We start from the raw sequence: 27,233 nt of genomic DNA on the forward strand, positions 1-27,233 counted from the left end.
GGTAGGTACTTCTGGCACCCACAAGGCTCACCTTCTCTACCCAGGAGCTTGGGATGGCGGCGGGAGAGCTTCCAGGTGCTGGGACCGGCTGAGATTCACTGCCCTAGGAGCCTGGGATGGAGGTGGGGAGCTTCCTTCCGGGTGCTGGGACCTGCTCACCTTCTTGGCCTTCGTGTATGATCTTCTTGATGATCTTCTGCATTCTATTTGCCATTATCTTATTAATGATTTTTGCATCTATGTTCATTAGTGAGATTGGCCTATAGTTCTCTTTTTCGGTTGGGTCTTTCTCTGCTTTGGGGATCAAGGTAATACTTGCTTCTAGGAATGAATTTGGGAGTATTTCTATTTCATTGAAGTGTTTAAACAATAGTGGCAGTAGTTCTTCTCTGTGTAGTCTTGTAGAATTCAGCAGTGAAGCCATCAGGACCTGGGCTTTTCTTAGTTGGTAAGTTTTATTTGTTGGTTTGTTTGTTTTGTTTTGTTGGTAAGTTTTTAATTACGTTTTCAATTTCATTGATTGATATGGGGTTGTTTAGAATTTTTAGGTCTTCTTTGTTCAACTTTGGTAACTTATATGTATCTAGGAATCTGTCCATTTCTTCTGTGTTTTCCATCTTATTGGCGTATAGGTTCTGGAAGTAGGTACTGATGATCCTCTGGATTTCTGCTCCATCCATTGTAATTTCACCCTTTTCACTCCTTATTGCATGGATTTGGGCCTTTTCTTTCCTTTTTCTGATATGGTTGTCTAAGGGTTTGTCAGTTTTGTTGATTCTTTTGAAGAACCAACTCTTGGCTTCATTAATTTTTTGTATCATTCTCTTGGTATGTATTGAATTGATTTCTGCTCTGATCTTTATAATTTCCTCCCTTGTATGAGCTTTGAATTTGTCCTGCCTTTTTTCTAGAAGCTTGAGGTTCAGCATCAGGTTGTTTACTTGGGCTCGCTCTGTTTTCCTAATATGAGTATTCACTGCTATGAATTTCCCTCATAAGACTGCTTTGTGTCCCACAGATTCCTATGTTGTATTGTCATTGTCATTTAATTGAAGGAACTGTCTGATTTCTTCTTTTTTTTTTTTGGTACCAGGGATTGAACTAGGGTCCTTGTGCTTGTGAAGCAGGTGGCGGAACCACTGAGCTAAATCCCCAGCCCTGATTTCTTCTTTAATTTCCTCTGTGACCCACTGGTTATTTAGAAGTGCCTTGTTCAATTTCCATGTGTTCATGAAATTTTTGCGGTTTCTTTTGCTATGGATCTCCAATTTCATCACACTATGGTCTGATAATATACAGGGGATAACTTCCATTCCTTTGCATTTACTTAAACATGTTCTATGAGTGAGTATGTGGTCTATTTTGGAGAATGACCCATGTGCAGCTGAAAAGAATGTGTATTCTGATTTTGTGGGGTGGAACACTGTAAACATCTGTTTAGTTCATTTGTTCAAGAGTGTGATTGAGTTCTAGTATTTCATTAGTTATTTTTTGTCTAGTTGATCTATGTATTTGTGACAGTGGGGTGTTGAGGTCCCCCACTGCAGTTGTATTAGTGCATATATGACTTTTCATGCCCGTTAGTATTTGTTTTATATAGTTGGGTGCACTAGTGTTTGGTGCATAACTATTTATGATTGTCATCTCTTCCTGTTGGATTGAGGAACATGTTAAGAGAACCTAAATAGAGACAAAGAATCCATGAGGATAAAGAAGCCAAAGGAAAGTGTACATCTAACTGGGAGAGTAGTTAAAAGGAAAAAAACTACAGGAATGAGCACTGGAAAAATAATATAATAACAAGATCTAGTAAATAACTTACAGTAATAACTCTCAATTTAAGTGATTGTTAATTTCCCAATCAAGAGACACAGACTGACAGATTAGATAAAAAGAAAAATTTAACAGTACTGTATGTTCCTACAAGAGACATGCCTCATCCATAAGGAAGCACATAGACTGAAAATGAAAGATGGGAAATGATACTCCACGCAAATGAAGCCTGAAAGCAAGTAGAAGTTGTTATCTTATTTTTAGACACAGCAAACCTCGAGCCAAAACTGATCTAAAGAGATAAAGATGGCCACTAAATAGTGGTAAAGGGAATGATTAAACAGGAAGAATAATGATGGTAAGTATTTATGCAACCAAATGTCAGCACACTAAACTTCATAAAACAAAAATGCGCTGGGGATTTAGCTCAGTAGTGCCGTCGCCTGCCTTGCAAGCACAAGGTCCTGAGTTCAATCCCCGGAACCAAAAAAACCCCCAAACAAACAAACAAACAAAAACAGAAAAACTACTGGATATGAAAGGATGGATAGATATCAATATCAAGGACTTTACTATCCTATTCTCACAGTTATACAGATCAACAAGACAAAAACATCAGCAAAGAAGTATCAGAAATAAACAACACTGTTGAACAAATGGACTTCATAGATCCCTATAGAGTGTTTCATCCAACAACAGAAGCTTGGCCCTGCCTGACTTGCATTGGAGGCAGGAGGAGAGGAGACCTGCATGCCCCACACCTGTGTTGCTGCCTCTAGCCCAGGTCTCCTGTGCTTTGTGTTGGGAGCAGGAGGAGAAAGGCTGCATATGCCCCCACCCCCTGCCTCTGTTGCTGGCCTAGACTTTGCATGAACCATGTAGGAGAGGAAGTGACCAGTCAAACTACCAAATCATAAGAAGCTCTGTTCCTGGGTTCTCTACAGCATTGGGCAGCAGAGGTAATAACCCAAAGACCGACCTGACTGAGGACAGGACCAACACCCAGAACGAGGGTTTCACTCCAGGACTGAGGTGTTACCCTAGCACAGAGACAGATTGGGAGACAGGCTTGGAGAAGAGGTGGTGGTAAACAGGGATCTCCTGGGATCCCTGGAAGTCTCAGGCTCAGACCAGGAAGACTGAATTACTGTAGTTAAATATCTGGGAGACATAGGCGTTTTCCCTAAAATCACAGACCTTTTTGCTGTGGTTAAGGGCAGTTCATGAATGATTCTTGAGCTTGTCAGTATCCATTTGATATTTGACGGCATTGTAGTTGCTGACTTAAGTACTATAACCAAGGTGACATAGTTGTTGCTGAGAATTATCTTTCTCTGTATACCAGTATCTGGATTGCCAGGGAGTCATAAACAATACTGTGGCTCACTCTGAAGAAATGGGCCCTGGGCCAAAGGAGCCACAAACCCCAGCACAAGAAAAAACAAATCAAAACAACTGCAAAAAATAGAAATATGAAAAGACAAGGCAACAAAAATGCCTCCAAACACTCCCATTTCTACCAAAACCAGTTCAGGGGGGGATCAAGGGGGAGGAAATCATAAGCCACACAAAAGAAATATCTAGAAAGATATCAATGGAAGTAAAACAGTTCAATAAGATCTTGGGTGAATTTAAAGAAAATATAGAGTAACTAAGCAGATAATGACCATAATGAAACATGATCAGGGAGTCTAGAGAAGACACTGATAAAAATCTAATGGAGCTAATGAAAGAGATTCAAAATATGAGTGTGCAGCTTAGAAAAGAATGGGAGTCCATAAAAAGTTCCAAAAAGAAATCCAGGAGATTCTGCAACAACTTCAGGGAAGATCTAACACCATTACTCTTCAAATTCTTTAATGAAATTGAGAGGGAAGGAGTACTTCCAGAATCACTCTCCAAAGCTAACATTATCCTCATCTCTAAACTAGACAAGAATCTAACCAAAAAAGAGAACTACAAGCCAGTCTGTCTGATGAACATAGTTACAGAAATTCATAACAAGGTACTGGCAAACAGAATGCAACAAATCATCAATAAGATTCAACACATGCAAACCAATAAATTTAATTTATCACATAAATAGAACCAAGAAGAGAGATCACATGGTCATCTTAGTAGATGCAGGAAAAGCCTTTGACAAAATCCAACATCCATTCATGATAAAACTCTGAAGAAAGTAGGTACAGATTGACTTTATCTCAGTCCAATAAAAGCTATTTATGACCAACCTTCTGCCAGCATCATATTAAATGGGGAAAAACTGAAAGCTTTCCTCTAAAATCAAGAACAAAACAAGGCTGACCATTAATACCACTCCTGTTCAACATATTCCTTGAAACATTAGCCAGATCAGTCAGGGAAGAGAAAGAAGGAATATGTATAGTAAAGGACAAAGTCAAAGCATTGTTATTTGCAAATGACATAATTCCTTACTTACAAGACCCAAATAACTTCACCAAAAGATTCTTAGAATTAATAATCAAAGGCAACAGTGTACCAGGATACAAAGTAAACACACAAAAATCAATAGCAATCCTAAACACTAAGCATTGAATTCACTGAAAAAGAATATCATTCATTATCTGAAAATAATACTGTTCATAATTGCACCAAGAAAAATTAAATACTTAGCATTCAAGCTAACCAAGGCTGTGAAAGACCTGTACGATGAAAAGTATATCACTCTGAAAAAGGAAATCAAGAAGGACTTCAGAAAATGGAAAGATATTCTGTTTCTGGATAGGCAGAACCAATATAATCAGAAAGGCTGTACATACCTCTAAAACTGATATACAGCTTTAATGCAATCCCAATCAAAATACCAAAGGTATTTCTCACAGATCTAGAGAAAACAATTCTAAAATTCAGTTGTAACTCGAAAAGACCCATAATAACAACAGGCCTAAGTAACAAAAGTAAAGCAGATGGCAACCCAATCCCAGACTTGAAGTTATGTGAGCTACTATAAAGCTATTGTGATTAAAACAGCATGGTACTGGCACAGAAACAGATATGTGGACTAGTGGAACAGAGTAGAGGAAGTAGAAACAACCCCAGGTGCACACAGCTGTGTGAGCTTTGACAATGGGCCCAAAAACATGCTGGAGGAAAGACAGCCTATTTAATAAATGGTGGTGGGAAAATTTGATAACCACATGCAGAAGATTGAGCCTATCTAGACCCGTGTATCTCACCATGTACTGAAGTCAAAATGTATTTCAAAATTCACAGTAGTTTAAAGAAAATACCCAGAAATTACCCAAGAAGTGAAAGACTTGTGTAATGAAAAGTATGGGACCTCAAAGGAAGAGATTATTGAAGAGAACATTAGAAAACAGAAAGATATTCCCTGGTTCTATATAGGCAGAGCCATTGTCAAAATGATCGATTACCAAAAATGGTATATAAATTTAATGCAACTCTAATACCAAGAGAACTCTTAATAGAACTAAAAAAAAAATCCTAAAATTTATATGGAACCAAAGTAAAAGTAATCCAGCAAAAGTAATCCTGAGCAACAAGAGCAAAGCAGGAGGCATCACAATCCCAGATTTCAAGTGATTTTGCAAGGCTTCAGTGGTTTAAAAAACAAAATAACAAACATAGACCTGGCACAAAAACAAGACATTGTGCATCAGTGAAAGAGAATAGAAAATGTGGAAACAGCTCCAGGCACATTCAACTTTCTGATATTTGACAAAGGTGCCAAAAAAATATGCCAGAGAAAAGATAGCCTCTTTCACAAATGGTGCTGTCAAAACTGGTTATTCACAGGTGGAAGAATGAATCTAGATCTGTATCTTTCACTCTATCCTAAGTTTAAATCAGTACAGATCAAAGATCTAGATATTAAAACAGAAACACTGAATCTGCTGGAAGATAAAATAGGTAAAACTCTTGAAATAGGCAAGGTCTTTATGAACAGAGCCCCAATTGTACACGATATAACACAACGATCAGAAAATGGGATAATACCCAATTAAAAAGCTTCTGCACCGCAAAGGAAACGACCAACAGACTGAAGAGACAACTTACAATGGGAGAAAAATTTTGCCAGCTATTCCTTGGATAGAGGACTAATATCTAAACTATATGAAGAACTCAAAAAATTACACCCCACAAAATAAAATACCCAATCAAAAAATTAACTACTAAAATAAATAGATAGTTCTCAAAAGAAGTACAAATGGCCAATAAACACATGAAAATATCTTCAGCATCTTTTGTCATTAGAGAAATACAAATAAAAACAACTTAGATTCCATCTTAGTCCAGTAAGAATGGCTGTCACCCCAGCCACTCTCAGTTTCCATATCCGTCTGTGCACCTTAAGGTGTGGATTTCTCCACCTAGCTTTATAACCTGTGGTTTTGGGAGTTGCCCCCAGTTCCACTCCAGATGTTCCTGTGCCCATGCACCCTAGGTTGAGGCAACAGTCCAAGCTGAGGCATATCTCTGATAACATTGGTGGATAAGGAAAACAGACCTCAGAGCTCTGCATTTGATGTTCCCCCCGCAACCCTGCAGGGGTTACTCAACTTAATGATAATTCTTTCAGACCCAGCCCCTTCCAAAAGCTGCTCATGACAAATCAGACTTCTCACCTTGGAATGAGGGACCCCTGTGTCCTTCTTGGCCTGAGTTTAAAGTTCTCGGGGGGTCTATGTCTGGTTTGTGCCCTCTCTGTGACTGCCTTATGTGACCATCTCCCACCAGTCTGTGTTGGTAAGGTGATCCCAGAACCAGGAAGTGTAGTTGTTTTGTAGCTCAGTCTTAACCTCTTTGCAAAATGGCTCCCAATTAAATGTTCTCAAATATGGCAAGTTCCACACTGTTATTTCTTCTGTAACTTTAGCCTGCCATGTAGAAGGAGTCACTTTAAGTGTAAAATCCCATGCTGTTTTAGCAGTTTACGATACTATGGGGTTTTTGGAGGGCTAGCATTGCCAGTTTGATCTGTTGTTTGTAACTGGAACTGCTGACCCTCTCCAGGCTTACTTTGTGTTAGCAGAGACAGGTCTCCCTACCCAGTCGCCAGAGTTAGTTTTTCAGACTATTTCATCCTTTTCTCTGTGTTGTACTCCATTCTCCAGCTTCTGTGTAGTTTGTAGTTTTCCTGTCAGCTCCCTCCCAGTTTTCAGAGATCTAATAATTTTTTCTTCACCAAGGTGGTGTTTTCCAAGTGTCTTGATTCCACATCCCCAAAGCTTTATTATTTTTTTTTAAAGAATCTTTATTTTGCTGTTGGTCTTATTCTAACATTGCTAATCCTCTATAGCCACTGAATTTATTTAAAGACCTGCAATGTTATTTAGAGAAGTGTTGCCATGTTCCTCTTGCCCAGGATGCTCTGTTTCCCATTGTATGATATTCTTTTGAAAAAGTTTTAAAGGCATAGAGACCAAAATTCCTGGTGAGAGTTCTTACGATATTTTTGAAGTTCCAACACAAATAGTATCACTTCCACAAAGCTTTGCATAACATCAAATTAAGTTCTAATTATTTTCTCCTTTGTTTACTTGGGATGCTATGTAAAACTTATAAAGTAATATTACTTGTGTTTTGTTATATTGCATCTCTCCTTGGATTGTGAAATCCTTGAGGTTAGGAACTGTCTTACTCATTCCAGTGTCTTTATAGTGCTCTTATTCATAGATTTGTGATAGAAATTGTATATTGAGTTAAATTGTATTTGAGTATAATATATGAATAATAATTGTGAGTGCTACTAGGACTGTCTTACAGTAATAGTATATATAGGTTTTCACTCTTCCAGAATTATTACTTTGTTACTCAAATCAAATCAAATCTGTCTCTCAAGCTGTAGTGGCCATGGTGGCAAGTTGTTCACCCTCTTCAAGGTGCTACAAAGAATTGTGAGATTTGTTCAGCCCCCAAAATCCTAAGGGAAGCGTAGAAATCTTTCTAATTTTCACTTTCTAGATGCTTCCTTTTCAAGTACATGTGATTCTTTTGCTTTGTTTCCAAAGTCCACAATACCTTGTCACTCCATCCACATCCCTAATACCATTCTATTAGAGTGCTGTTGCCTGAGTTAGAACCTGCCATTACTCTTCTTTTTGAGATTCTTCATGTGAAATTTTAGGTAAATAATTTTAGGACTTTGTTCTTTTATAATATATAATATATGTATGTGTGTGTGTGTCTAGTAATGAATTTGCATAAAAATATTGCTGAAGTTATATATAGCATGTAAGTTGATTACTGTGGTTTTGTATTTATTTCATGGTACTTATAAATTTTTATCGAGATTTCTTCTTTGCATCATTTTTTAAAATTTAACAATCTGTTGTTTAATTTCCACATAGTTGTGAATTTGATTTCTGATTTTATTCCATTCCATTGCTGTCACAAAAAGTGCTTGATATGTCTTCAGTCCTTTTAAGTCTTGTTTGATGTCCTAACATATGCTCTGTTTTGGAGTGTATCCTATTTGGGAATAATGTGTGGTTTGCTGTTGTTGAATAGAACATTCTGTAGATATGTTGATTTATATCGTTGATCAGGTCTTCTATTTCTTTCACCTATGTGATTCACTTATTGTACATTTTTATAATTTCTGTATATGTTCTCTATTTGGTGAGGCATTGTTCTCATAATTTTGTTTTTGGTCCTTTAGAGGCCACTTCCTTGTGTTTTTTGAACATATTTTAAATAGTTTATTTGAAGTTTTGTCTATTAAGTCCAGCATCTGGGCTTCCTCATGAACCATTTTCATTAATTAACTGTTTTCCCTGTACAAGGGTCATGTATTCTTATTTGTTTGCATAACTTGTACATTTAAAATGATAAAATTTTGCCAGGTGTGGTGTGCCACATCCTTGTAATCCCACTACTCAGAAGGCTGTGGTAGGAGGGTCACCTTGAGTTCCTGGGTTACACATAGTGAGTTGAAGTCCAGGCTGAACTATAAAATCATGACCTTGTCTCAAAAACTAATGAATAAATTAATATAGTGTAGAAACCTTTGAATCAGATTCTTTCCTATTGCTTGAGTTTATTGTTTGTCCTGTTTGTTGTTTTGTGACTTTAGTGAACTAAATCTTTTGTGGGTTTTTTTGTACCAGGGGTTGAACTCAAGTCCTTGCGCTTGTGCAGCAGGCGACGAAACCACTGAGCTAAATCCCCGGCCCCTAGTGAACTAAATCTTAAAATCTGTATTTTTGTCACATATGGCCACTGAAGTTTCTGCTTGTTTAGCTTAATGTTCAGCTAATGACTACTCACAGATTTCCTTAAAAGGTTGGAACCATTAAATCCCCCAGTCTTTGCCAAGAGGCTCTGTGTGCATGTTGAGGCATGCCTTAAACACTCAGACAGGAAGTTTGCTTGTTTTTAAACTTCCTGATTGCACAGAATTTAAAGATCAGCCATAAATGAGTGCTTAGAGCCTTCTCAGGTCTTTTCTGATCATATATACAGCCCTTCACTTCACATAGCTTTCTAGGTTTCCAGGAATATGTTAGAGCTTTTCAAAGTCCCCTACAGACATCTAATTTCCCAATTTTTCTTTTTCTTTTTTTTAACTACTACTTTAGGTGTCCTCCTGAGAATAAAAATTGACTCTTAATTGTTTTTGACAAATGCCTATGGGAAAAGGTATTTTGGATTGTACAAGCCCTGATTAGGTAAAAAAAAAAAAAGAGATCTCTAGGGATGGGATCTTCCAGGAAAGCACCAGATTGGTCAAGTAATAATAATGTAGCTCTGAATAAGCTCCAACTCTATTCTGTCCCCTTTGGCATCTGGTAGGCTGCTGGTTTTCTCCACAGTTGCAAGATAACTGATTTTCAAAAATACCATGCAGCTGGAATGGGGGACAGGAAATGGAAATAGGACAGAGTAAAATGCTGTCTAGCTGATATTTATACCAAGATTCAGCTGTTTTTCTTGATTAAGTGCTGCCTGGATTGGTGAAGTTTTGGATTAATTTCCAGAGTTCTGAAAAAGTTGATTTTGACCATTTTTCAAATGGTCTTCTTGTTGCTTTTATGGAAGAGAAAATATTTGAAGATCCTTATTTTGCTACTTTTGCTGACTTCATTTCTGTCATTTCTTTTTAGAGGAGTTATCTTTTCCCTTCCCCTACCACATCTTAAAGTATCAGCAACTATATAGTTGGTTCTTTCTATGGCTTCTACATTTCTCAACCAACCTCACATAAAAAATCTTTGGGGAAAAAAATCTTTAGGAAAAAATTTTTAACTGTATTGTACATGTACAGACAGTTTTTCCTGTTATTGATCACTAAGCAATTCAGTATAATAATGACTATGTGGCATTTGCATTGTGTTAGGTATTATAAGTAATTTAGAGCAGCTTAAAGTATATAAGAGGGTGTGTATGGGTTATATGCTATTACTACACCATTAAATACAAGCAACTTGAGCTGTCTTAGAATTCTGTATCCATGAAAGGAGAGCAATTTGTGGAATGAACCTCCCACAGATATGGAGATAGTGCTTCATTTTTTCTGTGATAGTCCAGCTTACTTTCACTTAGTGACTTAGTGGGCAGGCATGATCTTCTTTGTTCTTGATAACTTTTGTTTTCTCATTTCTGTTTTTCTTACTGGTCTTATTAGTTGTGAGAACAAGTTGGGAATTAATATCTAGTAAACTGTCCAAACACAAAAAGCTAAAAAGGATGGTAGTAAGGTTGGGAAAGAAAGAAAGAATGTGATATATAGCCACATAAAAAGAGTAGTACCAGCAAAAAAACCTCAACAATTTTCCTGGACTTTGAATAAATGACTAAAATATTAGACCAAAGAAAAACATAAATTAAAATGTAGAATTTAAGAAACTTGCTTTATTATCTGCTTTGCAGTTTTATTTGTAATATATTTTGTAATATAGTTTGTGCTATTTTTTCCCATCAGGATGCTCGACATGCAGCAGAAGGAGAAATATATACAAAACTTAATCAAAAAATAGATGAATTTATTCAGCTTGCTGTTTATGACTGGACATTGTCTGAGCCAGATGGAAGAGCTAGTGGTTATTTAATGGATCTAATTAACTTTTTGAGAAGCATCTTTCAGGTGTTTACTCATTTACCTGTAAGTATAATTTCAAAAAATTGTATTATAAGTAATGCTTACTAAAGTGTATTTTAAAATTTAATTTCAGTTTGAGGTTTCCTTGTTTAAATGAGCTTCCTAGTTTGCATATTTTCTTTTTTTTGAGACAAGGTTTAGCTGTGTAGTTCAGGTTGGTCTTGAACTCACTTATGTAGGCCAGGCCAATCGTGAACTTAGGGTGATCTTCCTGTCTCAGCCTCCCGAGTGCTAGGATTACAAGCGTGTGCCACCAAGCCCAGCTGCATTATTTCCTTTTTATTTCTACCATATAAATCAACTTAAGATATAAAGAATCATAACTTAGTAATTTGTTAGAGGTTTTAATTTATTTTACTTTTTAACCAAAATAACTATAATTCCCCTTCCACTAAAACCAAAACAAAACCCTAAAATTTATTTAAATAAACTCTAATAGGTGTTTTCATGAAAGTCAATATAATTAATGGCTTTTCTAATTAGATAAGGCCAAGAAATTACTGGATATTTTTTAGTGAAGAAATGAAAAGTAAAATAGGAGTGTTGTACATATTCATAGTGCATCTGCAGTTTGAACTTCTATTGATGAAACAAACACAACAAAAATGATAGAACAAGGACATTTGAATATGAATTGGCTGAAACATTGAATTCTTCAGGTGAAGACTGCAGAAACAAAAGGATGGGACGAACATTCCTGTGTTAGTGAATCTAGATATAGTAGAACTATTGTTAAAACAGGAGTGGAGTAGTTTTATACAAATAAAATAGGAAGAAATTTTATCAGCCATTTTAGTCTATGATATAAGCTATAGTTTGAACATAAAGATAAAATATTTAACCTGGAATCCAAACAACTGCCACCAACCCTCTTCCTTGTTTGAAATGAAAAGAAAATTACACTCCTCATTTTTTGCTTTTTCTCCATCAGGAGTTGCTCCAAAGAGCTCATTGTAATAGTTGAGGGAAGATGTTTCTAAAGAAATAACGAGAGGGCCAGGGATTTAGCTCAGTGGTGCCACTGCCTGCCTCACAAGCGCAAGGTCCTGAGTTCGATCTCTGGTACCAAAAAAAAAAAAAAAGGAGAGAGAGAAAAATAGCTTGAAAAGATCTTAATCATGGACCTGAACCAAAGAATTTTTAGAAGCTTACCCACCAGATAATAATGTATTCCTAACTGCTGTCCTTGAATTGAAAAAGGAAACTTGTAAATATAATTAAATTTTTTATTAATTGGTTTCTAAAGAAGTGTTTTTATGTAGTATGCACTAAGTAATTGTAAAATGAATTTGAATTCACTTTGTCAGTATAAATCTCCATCCGTCCAGCCAAAAGCAGTCCTTAAGAATAAACAAATACACATACATGCAGACATACATATGTTGTGTTTTTATGTTGTAATATCTGTTGGAATGTTATGTTGTAATATCATAAGTTGGTATGAGGTGATAGGAATTTTGTAGAAAATGGAAAAATGGAAGAAAATTAGGAGAGATTATATGTTAGAAATGTTTGGAGTAAATGCCACATCTCAGAAGGCTAACCTCTTGGAGGGAAATCTTACTTTCTTATATACCCTGATGACATTGAGAAACAGATTCCTTGGTCTAGCCAGATCACTCATCTTGTCTATAATAACATTTTGTTTGGTTTTAGTGAGTCTACCATAGGCCATTTGGGGTTTTTATGTCATCTGACGTAGGTTTTTCCATAAAGGAAATAAAATTTTATACAGCATAGCTCAACAAATTCAACAGTAAATACAGGGCATGAGTAAATTAAAAGAAAATAGTAGTTAACAACTAAGAAAAGAAAAAATGCCCCCATAACATTATATTCTTACTCGAGGATGGACTAGAAGCAAAATTTCCAAGCAAAAATAGTTATTGACCATGACAAACTTTAACTATAGTTGATAGAGTAATTGTATTATGTCTAGTGTATTAATACTTTGAAACCCTAAAATTGTAGAAAATATTCAACTAGATTGTTTTCTTACAAAGAACAGAAGTAAATTTACTAAATGTATTTTTTTCTAAGCAAAACATGGCATTATGTAAGCCACCATTTTATTTACATGTTTTAAGATGAAAATGATTTCTTCGTTTGAGTTTACTATTGAACTCAGGTAGAGAGGGACCAATTCTGGACTTCGTCAACCCTCAAAAGAATATTTAGAAAATATTTTTAAATCACATTCAGTCCCATGTCAATCATCTGAAGCAGAACTAACTGTCCCACTTACAGATCTGAGAAGTTAAGTAATGGATCTAGTACTGGCCCCTCTGCCTGTCTTTCACTGTGGCAGTGTTCAGTAGCAATGGGACAAGTTAAAAGTCCATGGAAATTGTGAAACCGAGAGTTACTCTTACAAATAGTGCAAATGTTGGCCAATAGTGGAAAAATTGGACAGGAAGTAGATTTTCTGGGAAAAAGTTAGCTAACTTTCTTACCTCCCCAACTCTGTAACAACCTGCGTTTGAACATTTTCAGCTTAAAACCTCCACCATTAGCTTTACTGAATAGTTTTTGTCATCCCTATCACTGCTGCATAAGAATGTTTTCTAAATCAAGCTAAATAGTCAATGTTTATAGTAATTACAATTATTACTTCATTCCCCCAAATATTAAATTGACTTGTTAAATGTGTTGTCTGTCTCAAGGGAACTTGCCTTTTTATGACTCATTTAGAACTCTTTAATCTTTTATTGCTTCTGAGGACCCAGGTGCTGAAGTGAGGAGGTTCACAGGATTGGTTCTAGAATTAGAAAGACTTATGTTTGAATTTTAGATTTGTGACTTACTAGCTGTAGGATCTAGCTTAACCTCTCTGAACCTCTTCCCTTCTACAAAATGAATATAATCCATTTTTTCTGTAGGTTTTTCACAGGATGAATTAAATTGATAATATAGAAAACTTGCCTGGAAGGGTACATGGGATAAAGTTGGTACTATTAATAAATGTTAGCTTTGTCTTCTTTGACTCTGTTAGAGTTTTAAGGCCCTTAATAGTGCTTTTCGACTTTTTTCTTGTCATATTTGTGTCTGTATTTTTAAATTGATTTCATTTTCAATTTTATGCCTTTACATGATATGTCCATTTAAAAGTTACATATTAATTATGAAAGACATTAATTGTAAACTATATTAGCTTATGTTGCAGTATTTACAATGAATGGTTATGAAATGTGGTTGTGTGAAATAAAACTTACTTTATTCCTAAGTTAATACCCTTGGAAATTGACTGTCTCCACTACTTCAAATGTATAAATAACCCCTTTAAAAATAATAATATAAGGGCTGGGGATCTAGCTCAGTGGTGCCGCCGTCTGCCTCGCAAGCGTAAGGTCCCAAGTTTGGTCCCTAGTACCAAAAAAAAAAAAATTATAATAATATAGCTAAGTGTAGAGAATAAAACAAAATTTATCCTGTCAAAGGATAATAACTGTATGATATATTTTGGAAGTCATTTTTTTCTGTGCATTTCTGACATGAGATTTAAGTGTGTATTTTGAGGTAAGGTTTTATATAAGCCAGAAAATTTAAAACCAGGAGAAATTTTTTAAAACATTAGACATTAATTTTCCATTTATATGAGTATAAATAAAATAAATTTTTGCACATCCCGAACATCTAGTCATTCTCTATGACTGCCAGTGGAACTGAGTTAACATTTTACTGTGAACTTATTACCCAAAGACTCCAGCATTGGTCTCTTTCTGGAAAAAACAGCTAACATTTCCTTCTGTCATAAATGCTAATCATGTGCTTGCTTCAATAAAGATATTTTATTGATTTATAACCACTAAGGGATATAATAAGTAAATGGCAATGAGTTTTTTATTTCTTCACATGTGTTTATTCACAGAAGCAACTCAGTTTATCCAAATGTTTATACTAAACTCAGTTTCTCTAAATGTATATACTAAAAAATGATTACTTTTTTAGAAGTAAATGAAAGATTTTTACATGATAAATTTGCCCAGTCTGATCCCCCTCCCTGTACCTGGGACCTAACTCAGAACCTTGGGCTTTCCAGGCAGGTGCCATGGCACCACGGAGCTAAATCCCCCCCAACCCCCACCCCTGTCTGATTTTTTAAAAGAAACTCTCCATTGTTTATCTTTAATCATAGTCTAAGCTTCTGTGCTTACTCTAGAGGCATTATGTTTGTAGACAAATCTGATTACTATTTTAATTTTAAATGTTTTCTTCCCAGAAAGATCTATTTTTTGCTTTCAAACACAAAATTATAAGAGAATTATTTTAGCCCCCCCCCCCCCCCAGTCCCGGAGACATGGCTGTGACCGTTCAGTCGGGTGGATCCTGGACCGTGGGGGAGCACGGGGCTGCAGTCAGGCCTGGTGCCCGAGGACAGTCGTGGGCTGCTTCTCGGGCTGCCCCTGCCTGCCTCCCAAGCCCCAGGCCCCACGGAGGAGCGAGCTGGACCCACGGGGCGGCGTGGGGGGGGGGGGTCCCCGGAGCCGAAGGACGCGGCGCAGGGAGAGGGGCTCGGAATCCGACACCCGAGCTACGCGCTCCTCACAGCCCCTCAGGATGGATTTCTCCAAGTGCAGGAGAGACATGGCGGCTGTCTTTCTCTCACATTGAAAAGGTCATTTTGAACAATCATGGAAGCTCTAAAACATGTGAAGCTGAAGGAGTAAAATGCTTCAGGGATCGAACTTGGTACCTTCCGCTTTCGAGACAGGCAGCGGCACCACTGAGCGAAACCCCTGGCCCAACTGCCAATATTTTGACCCTGGCCCTCCAGGGTCAACAAAGATTCTGGACAGGAGGGGACCTTTCTACAGGAACTGACAACTTTGGCTGCTGAGCTCCAAATGGTTGTGCAGTCCGGGCCCACTATCGAGGGCTGAGTTATGATCTGGTGGGCTGCTCAGATAACAGAGCAGGGTGCTCTTCCCCCAGATGCAACCAATGGATCAGAAGGGAAGATGCAGAAACAACCCCAGGCCCACTACCTTATTGTCAGCAATGGGGCCAAATGCCTTCACTGCAAGAAAGAGAGCCTCTTTAATCAATGGTGCTGGGAAAACTGGCTTTCCACAAGCCAAAGATTAAACCTAGATCTCTCACCCTGCACTAAACTAGAAGTGAAATGGATCAAAAGTCTAAATATTAAAACAGAAACATTAATCTGCTGTAAGATAGAATAGGTAGAACTCTTGAAGGCATAGGTGTAGGCAGACTTTATAAACAAAACCCCAATCACACAGGAAATATTACAAAGAATCAACAATTGTAATCTCATCATATTCATCATGTTGAAAAGCTTTTGCACAGCAAAATTAACCACCCACAGAGTGAAGAGACAACCCACAGAATGAAAAAATTTTTTTTACCAGCTATTCCTCTGACAAAGGACTAATATCTAGAGCATATGAAGGACTCAAAATATCAGACCCTCCAAATTTAAAGACCCAATCTAAAAATAGGCATCTGAAATGAATAGACACTTCTCCAATGAAGAAGCACAAACAGCAAATAAATATATGAAAAAATGTTTAACATCACTGGTCATTTGAGACATGCAAATTAAAACAACACTGAAATTCCATCTCCAGAAAGAAATTAACCAATAACATGCTGGTGAGGCTGTGGGGGAAAAGGAACCCTTCTTCACTGTGTATGGGAGTGTAAATTGGTGCAACCACTAGGGACATCAGTGTGGAGATTCCACAAAAACTACAACTAGAGGTTCCATCTGACCCAACTGTTGCCCTTCTTGGTATCTTCCGAAAGAATGAAAAGAATCATACCACAATGATACATGCACACCTATGTTTTTAACAGCTCTACAATTTGTAATAGCTAAATCTTAGAAACAAGATCAATGGATGAATGGAGAAAGAAAATGTGTATATAATGAAGTACTACTCTGCTATTAAGAAGGATAAACTTGAAACATTTTTAGGAAAGTGGATGCACCTTGAGACCATACTTTTTAAGTGAAATAAATTAGATACATGTATTTATACATGGCATTGTTTCTCTTGCATGAGAAACAGAGTGTAAATAAGGACCAAAATTGATGATAGAGATTGGAAAGTAGGAAGGAAATATTCAAATGGGAAGGAGAACAAGGGAGGGGACAGAGGGAAGGGAAAAGGAAAAATAATAATTGAGGGAAGAGTGAAAACAAAGCTTTTGTAAATAAGAGAGGGAAGAAGGCTTGAAGGGTGGGGGGAGGAGTGGGGGGAAAAAAGAAGAATCAAGATCTATCATATACAGGTACAAACCCTGATGAATGTGATCATTATGTACATCAAAGTGTACCAATAGAATTAGTTTTTAAAAAGCAACAAAAAAAGAATTATTTTAATTCTCTCCATGTAACATCAATGTATTAGCCTCCCTGTCTTTTGTGCTATCATTTCTTGCATCTAGTACAGTTTTATTTTTATCTTTATTTTAGTTATTAATGTTTACATTCTGTTTGGCAACCACAGCCTAATCTGTTCTTTGCCCTGTGTGGCTTTCCAAACAGAACACCAGTAAAGGGTACTTTGTTATGTCAGTATCTTTTTCTTAAAAAAAAATTCAATAGTGCTTAAGTATTACATATTTTATTATTGAAATTTTAAAAGTAAGTTATGTAATTAAAAATTAGAAAGTAAGGACATTTTAATTTAGTTAATCTTTGTTATTTTAAAGAATTAATATTTAATTAATGCTTAATGTTTTTAAAGAATACATCAGTGATACATAATTAGTAAAGAACTTCAGTGGGGCTTATATGCATTGAAATTAAGACTAGTGATTTGGGTTTTACTTAGGTTTGCTGTTTAACTCCTTAGGGGAGAAATTAACATTTATAGCATTATTTATAAGATAATTTAGTAAGCTATTATTTCTTAAATCATTTATTTTAAGCTACATTAACAGACTGTGAGAACATAATGACTTAGCCTTTTTAAGCATCTTCAGGATGATAAATATATTTACTACAATTTTCTTTCTGTAGTAAGCCATTTGTGGGAAGAAATGCTTTTTCACTATTTAGATTCTAGTGCTTGGCCCTAAATCTAACTGAATTGAAATCTCTGTAGCTTAGAAATCTGTATTGTTTGTTTAAGTTTGAGAAGCAATACTCTTCTAGCAAAGAACCCTGTCAAACAACTGGTGTTTACTAAATTTGCCTGTTCAGCAGATATTTAGAAACTGATAAAGCTCAATGCTGACTAGAAAGCTTGATTAGATAGACAAAAGTTTAGAGAAAAATTTAATGCAGAAGTGAAAACTCATAAAAATCTTTAAAATAAAATTTTTATCACATATATATGGTAAATTGATGCCTTTAAATTATAGCAACACACAGAACCAACTTGCTTTATAGTGCATTTTCTTTTGCTACTCTAATACTGCTTCTCCTGTTACTGAAATAATTTTCCTTTTTTATTTGATTGCCTTTGGTGATTCCTTCTCAGAAAAATAGCAGTGATTATGCAGCCATTTTGATGAGCAGGACAAGCTAAAGCTAGCATGTAAATTAGAAAATTAGGAACTTCCCGCAGGCTTATTTTTCTCTTCAGTATTTAAATTAACTTTGAATTATTTTGGTAGTGTCCTTGGTATATTTATGGAAACATAAGTTTGAAGACAATACTAGTAGTTTTGCTGAAACAGTCAAGATTATCTGGAATTTGATTGTATAAATTAATATGAGGGTACATCTGTGGAAGTGCAGTACTTTAGAAAACTCTCTGTAGTCTTTCCTCATCTGTAAAATGGTATCAGTGAGAGTATATACCCCACAAATTTTGTACAAATTAAGTAAAATAGTATACATATTTAGGAAATTTCCTGATATATAATAAATTCTCAAAACTACTAGTTGTTACTGTTATGTGCTTCTAAGAGTATTTATGCTTTTTCTAATGCTCTTTCTGTACAATCCTAACAATTATTATCATTATTATTATGGTTGGTTTTTTTTTGGTACCAGGGATCAAGCTTTGGTCCTTGTGCTTGCACACCAGGCGGAACAATTATTATTTTAAAACTTGTTTTATTTCCCATTAGAGTTTAATCCCTTATATCAAGAACCATACTAATCATTGAATCTTCTGTAGCACTTAACACAGTGTCTTACACAGAGTAAGTTCTTGACAAACATTTTTGAAGTAAACATGAAAGAAGTGGTGAAGAAATGGACTGTATAGCCATCATTTTCTTGTTTGTATAAAGAATATAAAAAGTATACTACCAAAATAAATTTTTTGAATCAAGAAATGTTTTTGTTGGAGATGGAATACTTTGTAGCTCTGAAGTGAAAGTTTGAAGTCTTATTCTTTGGCAGACATTTGAAAAATATCTCTCTGAACATTGTTTAGTAAAGGTGATATCAATACTGATTAGAAATAATTTGCATGTTTACTCCTTGCATATCTCCATAAAAGAATAATACAATAATTAAAACCATAGTTCTGATTCAACTATAAATTCAGTGGCAACAACACTAGGGACAAATACTTCATTCTGTTAAAGAGACAGGACCTTATGGTTTCACTTGGCCTTTTTATTCTTTTAATATAGTAATTATTAGTACTTACTAAGCTAGCTAACATTTCTTGCTGGTGAAATATATATATCCAAAAAATGTATACATCAGGAAAAGAAAAACTTGTGTAAATATTTTAATACTAAATTTATTGAGACATCATGAGATTAATACAAGTTACCTTTGGATTCTACAATTATAAGAACTCCTTAAAGTGGTGGCCATTAGTTTCCAAACATTTATTAGTATGGCAAATGGCTGAGTATATATACATTTTTTTGGTGGACTCTGTATATATTCAAAATACAGAAGTGATATTCAGAAGTGAAACTGACTCTACCATCAAAAACTCACACTCAATTTTCCTCTATTTAAGAAGGCAGGAACAGATTTTACAATAAGTTTTAGATAAATTTGTGATAGGAGTTTTAAGAGGTTGATACTTAAATGTCCAGTCTTTTTGAAAAAAGTTACTTGTATTGGACAGTTCTTTCTATGATATTAAGTTGGTATTTCTATGACACATTTTGATACCTATTTCCTTACTATTATAATGAGTTAATTCCAAGTACACAAAAATCAACAAAAACAAACCATTGGCAGTGTATCATTAGCATCGTATCATTGCAAAGTTGAAGAGCTTTGAGAGAAAATATAAATGAAAAAGTTTAAAACAGTCAAAGGCTACTATTTGAAATAGAATTTATTTTCTTAAGCTTTTTGTTAATGCTATAAAACAATTTTTTGTTGCAAGAAATAAATTGCAAAAAAAATTCTTATTTGAAAATGAACATGCTTCTATTTTATAACTTTATTCCTTTTGGACATTTATTAAGTTGTATCTCAGCTAAATTCTGATTAGTCTTGGTGAGAAATTTATTTTGTAAGTTATAAGGCTTATATATGTATGTACCATAGCATACTTAGGTAATTGTGCTATTAGACATTGTACAAAATATTTTAGTTGCCCTTTGGACTTCATTGGAAGAAACAGTAATAAGAGAAGGGTTTTTAGAAGGAAACACCTTTTTTTTTTGGTACCAGATATCAAACTCAGGCCCTTGCACTTGTGAGGCAGGCGGCAGTACCACTGAGCTAAATCCCTGGTCCAGAAGGAAACAACTTTTAGTAGGGAGTCAGTGGATTGGATAGAGAATTCAAGACCTGACCCATAAGCAACAGATCAGAGGGATATAAGTGGAAATAATTGAAACAATATTTTTCAGTCTAGACTGAATATATGTATATGTGTTATACTCGTGTGCATACATACATATACACAGTTATACATCTTCACTCTACCAGAGTTAGAGATGAAATAGACTAGTCAATAGATCTTTAGTCCAGGGTTTCTGAGCAAAGTACCATCTTGAACAGGAAGATTCAGTACTAAGATCAAGTGAAAGTGTAGAACTGGCAGTTTTACTACCAGATGGCAACAGAGAATTTATGTTTAGAAAATTACCTGAGTTTTTGTAGGTAGGAATGGCAAAGGCCTAGGAAGGAATTCAAATGATATCTTCTCCTTTAGCCTTTATTGTTTGATAGGGAGAAAAAAAGTAGGAGATATAATACTTTCTCCTCCGAGTTAAAGTGGGCAAAAGTTGAAATGAAGGAAAAAGAAAAGGGACTAAAATATGTGGGTAAGAGATAGTTTAAGTTGAAATTATGTTTTATTGTGAGTAGAAAAGACAAAAGGGAGGTCAAATCCCTGAGTAAAAAGGAGATGGTAGAGAAAGGTGTTAGAAGTTTCCCGTGTGAGGTGTGGTGGTGCTGAAGAACATCCGTTTTTTTCTTTTATTTATCCGTGTAAGTAGGGAACTATTTTGGAGAGAGCTAATGGCACATTTGTATTTACAGGATGCTTGCAGGTCAGTAGCGATAACAGAAAATGCCACAGGCCAAGATGCTGAAAAGTACTTGCAATTCAAAAAGTTAAGAGATTAGACTTTGCAGAGTAAAGTATCACCAAAGAAGCATGTTCATACAAGTATATGAAGAAGTTCATTACGGCAATTGAGACAGGGTCTTGCTGGATAGTCCAGGCTGGCCTTGAATTCATTATGTAGCCAAGGATAGCCTTAAACTTGCAGTGATCCTCTTGCCTGAGCCTCCCAAGTGCTGGGATTACAGGTGTGCCCCACATTCCCAGCCAGCAAACTACTTTCTAGTCACTTCCTTTTCGTTAACCCAGGAAATTCTATGAAAGCTATAATGTTGTCATTCTATGTTTTATGGAAGTTAGTGTAGTAGATGGAGCATTGAAATTAAAAGCCTCTGTTGATTCTTTAAAAGCAAAAGGAGAGTAATTTGCAAAGATATGCCATACATGTCTGCAAGAACTTACTCTTTCTGCCTATTAAAATTAGGATGAATTTGAGATATTGTGGGACTGCCATGACAGCAGCAATGATTCCTTCCAGAAAGCTAAAAATTTGTATACAACCTGCTATCTAAATCCATGTTCAAAAGAGTGTTCAAAAAAAGGCTGCTGAAGTTTGATGAGCCCTGTGATTGGGATAAGGACTGTCATAGTCACTTTCTCTTTGCTGAGACACAATACCCAACAGCAACCTCAAGGAGGAATCTATTTTGGCTCACAGTTTCAGTCGATAATTAATAGTCAGCTGGCTCCAAGGCAGAAACAGGTTGGGAGAGGGGATGGTGGAGATGGTGGAGAAAAAGGTCCTCAACCCAGGGCAGCCAGAAAGAGGGGTGGAGGGGAAGAAAGAGCAGGGGGAGGGTAGCGAGCCAGGGACAAGAATAAACCCTTCAAAGTCATATATCCAGCGATCTTCTTAGGCCCTGCCTTATAACAGTAAGTCAACTATACCATCCCCATAATTCACTCATCTTTCAGAAGCCCCACTTCTGAATACTTGATACTTTGGGGGGACATTTGTCTCTAAACCATAACAAATACACTTTGAAAGAAGCAAAAATGTACCATGTACTATAGGTAGTCCTGAAGTTTTCTCACTTTGGGAGAAATGTTTGCTTCAACTTTATATTCTACCCAGCAGCCCCCCATCCCACTGTATGTGTTCCAAGAGCAAATATTTGTGTTATTGTTTTACATTCTTATAAATGGGAATTGTTAGAAGGAGGGAAAATAGCACAAGAGGGAAGGATGGGAGGATTAATAATCCTCTCTGAGGATTATGGTTCACTGATGTGCTAACGTCAGGATAGAAAGTGAGTATAAAAATAGAAAAGAGGTATGTTGAGGATGTTGTAGTGAGTACATTTTGAGAGACCTATGAATTTGTTGGCATAACCTCAACAGCCTGTCTTCAAGATAGTATTAAAAGTCACTAAAACTCTAGAGGAATTCATCTTGATATTTAAACCTTTATAACTCACCCATTCTGTATTACTGGGAATTGGAGACATTTCCATGTTATAGAGTGTTTACTCAGAAGATGGATTAAAATATATCTTCTAGGTAAAGGAATACTTGTACATTTGTGAAATCATCTTGGGGAAATGATCATATTCTATGGTAATGTTTTATTTTTTCTGATTTGATAACATTTTTACATTTGAGCAAGGTGTAATTTCACATAGTTAAATTTTAGTGGTTCGTATATAAACCAGAAGAAAGAATAATATATTTCTCTTAAAATGTCTACACTTCAGCTAGGCATTTTATTTTTCAATTAAGAGTTTATTTCTAATTCTAGTACTTAACTCTACATTTTCTGAAAGATCTCCATCCTTCAGCTTGTATATTTTAAAAGGTATACATTATGGTTCTTTAGGAGACTGACCAATTCATAAATATGCTCTCTTTCCTCTTTTGCCTCTGAAAAGACAGTCTCAGACTCATAACAATTTTATGTATCAAACTAAGAAGCAGCACATTTGTAGAAAATGAAAATTTACTACTTTAATTTAAATAACTAAAAAACAAGACCAGAATTAATAAGTTTACTTAACCAGTGTTAGGTTTTGTATTCAAATAGGCCAAATTTTATTTAGTTATTTATTTTTAATTTTTTTTTACATTAGTGACATAACTTTAAAAAACAAAACCTATTATCAATTTAAAGAATAATAGTGTTCTATATATTTGAATCCATATATTTCTTTTTTACTTACGTAAAAAAAGTAGTTTAATTGTAAAAAACTGGTTTTTTATGTGGGGATATAAATGTAGGAAAATGGACTCTTCTGGGATCATTAAGGAAGAATAGACCTATACAGAAAGAATGGGTTTGATTTCAAGAACACATTTTTACAGCACATGTACTTGAGAGAATGAAAGCAACACCAAAAAGTGCTTACAAAGAATTTCTGCTGAAATAAGAGAATGGTGAGACAAATGAAAACTTCAAACAAAAATTTAAAGTACCAAATTAGCCTATAAGTATTCAACATTTCTATGAAAACATTACTTTTGAGCCAAAAGTTTTGGTCATAATCTAATAAAATACCTTATTTTTATTACATGTTATTTTATGATATTTCAAAGGATACAGAGTATCTGTAGCCTAATCTATAATAGAAAGTTATTTTGGAGATTTGACTTGATATACAAACGTAAGCATTTTCTTGATTCCTTTTAGAATGAGGTTGATGGTTTCTGGTTTATTGTTCCTGTGATTGGCATTAAAAGCCTTATTTCACAGCTTGCAGTGAAATACTATTGGATAAAGAGTGGCTGTGTTCCACAAACTAAATTCAAAAAGTGTCAGTCAAGGCCTCACATAGGTTATTTAGAGAATGAGTTTTCTTACTGATTTCACCAAATGTCACTTCATGCTGTCTTTGATTGGCACAGCCTGGCAGGGAGGATGGATGAATCTGTCACCGACTGGTTAATTGTGTTGCTGGTCTCAGTCTGACATCAGGTCTTTGACTCTTAAATGGCTCAATACAAAACAAATTAGCAGATTGTAGTCATATTTCTCATTCTATATGCTTTGACTTTGCTGAATGCAGTCCATAAATCATATTGACTGACACACAAGTAAATGATGAAAGCTGCTTTTGAGACATGAATCTAGAAAGCAGCACTGTGAAGGTGCCATGGAAGGATGCATATGGTTGACCCTTTGGGAATTTCCTGGGAGCCAAATGTCTCTTTACCACAATTGTTCTTAGAAGAAAAGCTTTTGGGTAATGCGAAAGGGGTCTAATATGTCAGCAGATTCTCTTTTACAAGTTCCTTTGAAATATAAGAAGTTTGTCTAAGGGTTTTCTCTCTTTGCAAGTTGTTTTTCAGCAAAATGTTAGAGTAGGGTAAAAAAAAGTTAGTTACCTTTAAAAATTTAGCAGGTGTTTTTACTTATTGAACCTTGTGTTGTTAAAGAGAAAGAGTTAAAAAATTTTATTAGTTGCAATTAACTTTTGAGATGAGAGCAGGAGTGATTTCTAGGTACAGTGTACTTAAAATGTATTGTATGTGGATTGTTTTCTCACTTAATTATTTTTGACTTTGTTATGTTAAAAAACCAGAGCATGTAATGGAAAGGGCTAATTTTTAAAGATCATTGTATAAATACTTAGATTTTTTTAATATTAGAAGATGATATTAAGAAAATGAAATTAAGAATACCAATAATAGTGTTCAAAAGGGGTTGTGTGGTTAGATCTAAATGTGGTAAGGGCCATAGGCATCAGAAATAAATTACCGAATTTATTTTTGGTGTACAAATTTTAGAAACATTAAATTTTTTAATCTAAAGATAATAGATAAAATTTAAGAATATTTGTACACATTCTATTGTTAGAAAGTAGACATTTAAAAAATAGTGTGTAATCTTATGAAATATAACCTTTTTAAAATTTAAAGAATCTGAACCTTGAACATTATTAATTGAAATTTTAATCTGTAAAAAAGAATTTGACTTAGAAAGTATATAAAATATTTTATAAATCTTTTGAACTTTTATCTTTGAGAAAAAGAAACTTGTATTTAGTATGTCTAATCAAAAGATATTTAATAGTAGAATTTTATTGCATGTTTTTTAAATAAAACTCTAAATTTATGTATGTGTATTCATTACCTATTTCCACTGGGTTTATTGACTAGCCTCTATATGTACTATTACTATTTTTTTTTGGCTTCAGTACTATTGTTATATAATTATGTGTAGCGTCTGAACCCATGTTAAATTTAAAGCTTTCCTTAAAACAACACCACTTCTATTGTTCATTGTGTTTCCTTATTAAGTGAATTTAATAATAATTTATGGTAATATTAATCTGTTTTTGCAGTTAATATAGTAGCAGCATAAATAGGACATGGAGCTGATTTGACAGAGAAGTACATTAACTAAAATGTAGTAATTGTTTCACTAGATCAAGGTGACAGTTCCAGAATGACATTTCCAATAGACTCAAGCCTATTACATTGTAATTAAATAACATGCCATTGATTTCTTCTTTTTCTGCTTTATTCCTTCTCCCATTTATATTGATATTATTCTGCTGGAGGAATGGAACTGCATGTCTCCTAAACTAATTCCTGTAGTTTGAGGGATCTTGAAGCATGCTGGGTTTTTCATTGTTTGTTACATTCCTTCTTGGCAGTTCATCAGTATCTGTCAAATATATTGTTTGCATGGGCTTTTATCTCTAAAGTTTTTGATTGAGAAATTGACATTTCCATTTCAGATACTGAGTTTTTCATTGTGCATAGTATCTAAATGCTAAAAGACTAATTCATAAAAGTTGTTTATAGTCTGATTTTTAATGTATAATTTAAAGGACAAATGTTTGAATAAACATCATGAAAATGTTTTTTATTACCTTTCACATCAATACTTACATAAACGTTTTTGTACTAGTATAGTGCTATGTTTGAAAGATATTTTTTATGATTTTTTAGCTTTATTGGCTTTTGTGATGAGTACAAAAATTATGAAATATCACTGGATAAATATTTGTTCATGGAAACATTGCAAACAAAACATTTTTCAAGAGCTATTATTTGTAAACTATATTCATAGATCTCTGTAGGAATCAGTCATCACCAGATCGCATAATTGTCAGTTGAAGATAGCCATCCTAGAAGGAGTATTTTGCTGGAAAATTTTACCTAAAAGTCTTTATAATATTTTAAAGTTCTTCTTGAAATGCAAAGCCTGTTTAAAGAAACAGTTTATAGCCAGACATAGTGGTGCACATCTGTAATAGCTACTCATGCTGATGCAGAAAGATTCCAAGTTTGAGGTCATTATGGACAACTTATGAGACTGTGTTTCAAAATAAAAAGTATTTGGACTGTAGCTCAGTGGTAGAGTGCTTGCCTAGCATCTGTGAACCCTGGGGTTTAATCCCCAGTTTTGCAAAAAGAAAAAGAAAATGATGGCATATGCCTTTATAGGTCCCAGCTCCTTGGGAGGCTGAGGTAGGAGGATCCCAAGTTTTGGCCCAGCCTGCAGATCTTAGCAACTTTGACCCTGTTGCGAAAAAGAAAAAAGGGCTGAGGATATAACTCAGTGCAAAGACCCTGTGTTCAGTCCCCAGTACTGCAAAAAAAAAAAGTTTATACTAAAAGTGATACAGTATTGTGATACAGCTATAGAAGCTAAACATTTAAGAAACTTATTTTTAAGGGAACAATGCAGTTAAGCATAACAGTGAAAGAGTGAAATTTCATTAGTTTTAGGTGCTTATTATAGTAGAAAATATTTTAAAATTTGTGAAAGAAAACCACAGTAATTTGTAGTGTACATGACTATATATTTCTAAATTATCAAATGAGTTTAAAACTTAATTTCTAAAACTAACTACAAGATCTGCAGATGAATTTGAAGTCTTACTAGTGTCAGGCCTTTTCCCCCATCAGTAATTGAAGCTATGCCACAGGCTAATCTTTGGAGTAGAAGTTAGGACTTATAACTC

At 35.0% G+C, this 27,233-nt stretch overlaps 1 protein-coding gene across 8 annotated transcripts in view; it reads left to right on the plus strand.

Annotated features, from left to right (window-relative positions):
• Exoc6 (exocyst complex component 6) overlaps positions 1-27,233 on the plus strand; it is a 261,380-nt gene that overhangs the window by 162,529 nt on the left and 71,618 nt on the right. For all 8 annotated transcript variants that reach the window (XR_015440362.1, XM_087184918.1, XM_087184922.1 and 5 more), the window contains one exon: positions 10,679-10,858. Coding sequence is in view for 7 of the 8 variants with exons in the window: in XM_087184918.1 (XP_087041044.1) it covers positions 10,679-10,858 (180 nt within the window). In the remaining variant the exon portion in view is untranslated. The remainder of the gene's footprint in view (positions 1-10,678; positions 10,859-27,233) is intronic.

This window comes from Heterocephalus glaber, unplaced genomic scaffold, assembly GCF_053883595.1.
Source record: "Heterocephalus glaber isolate CG9 unplaced genomic scaffold, H.glaber_assembly_v1.0 deba00001497, whole genome shotgun sequence".
Lineage (NCBI taxonomy): Eukaryota > Metazoa > Chordata > Mammalia > Rodentia > Bathyergidae > Heterocephalus > Heterocephalus glaber.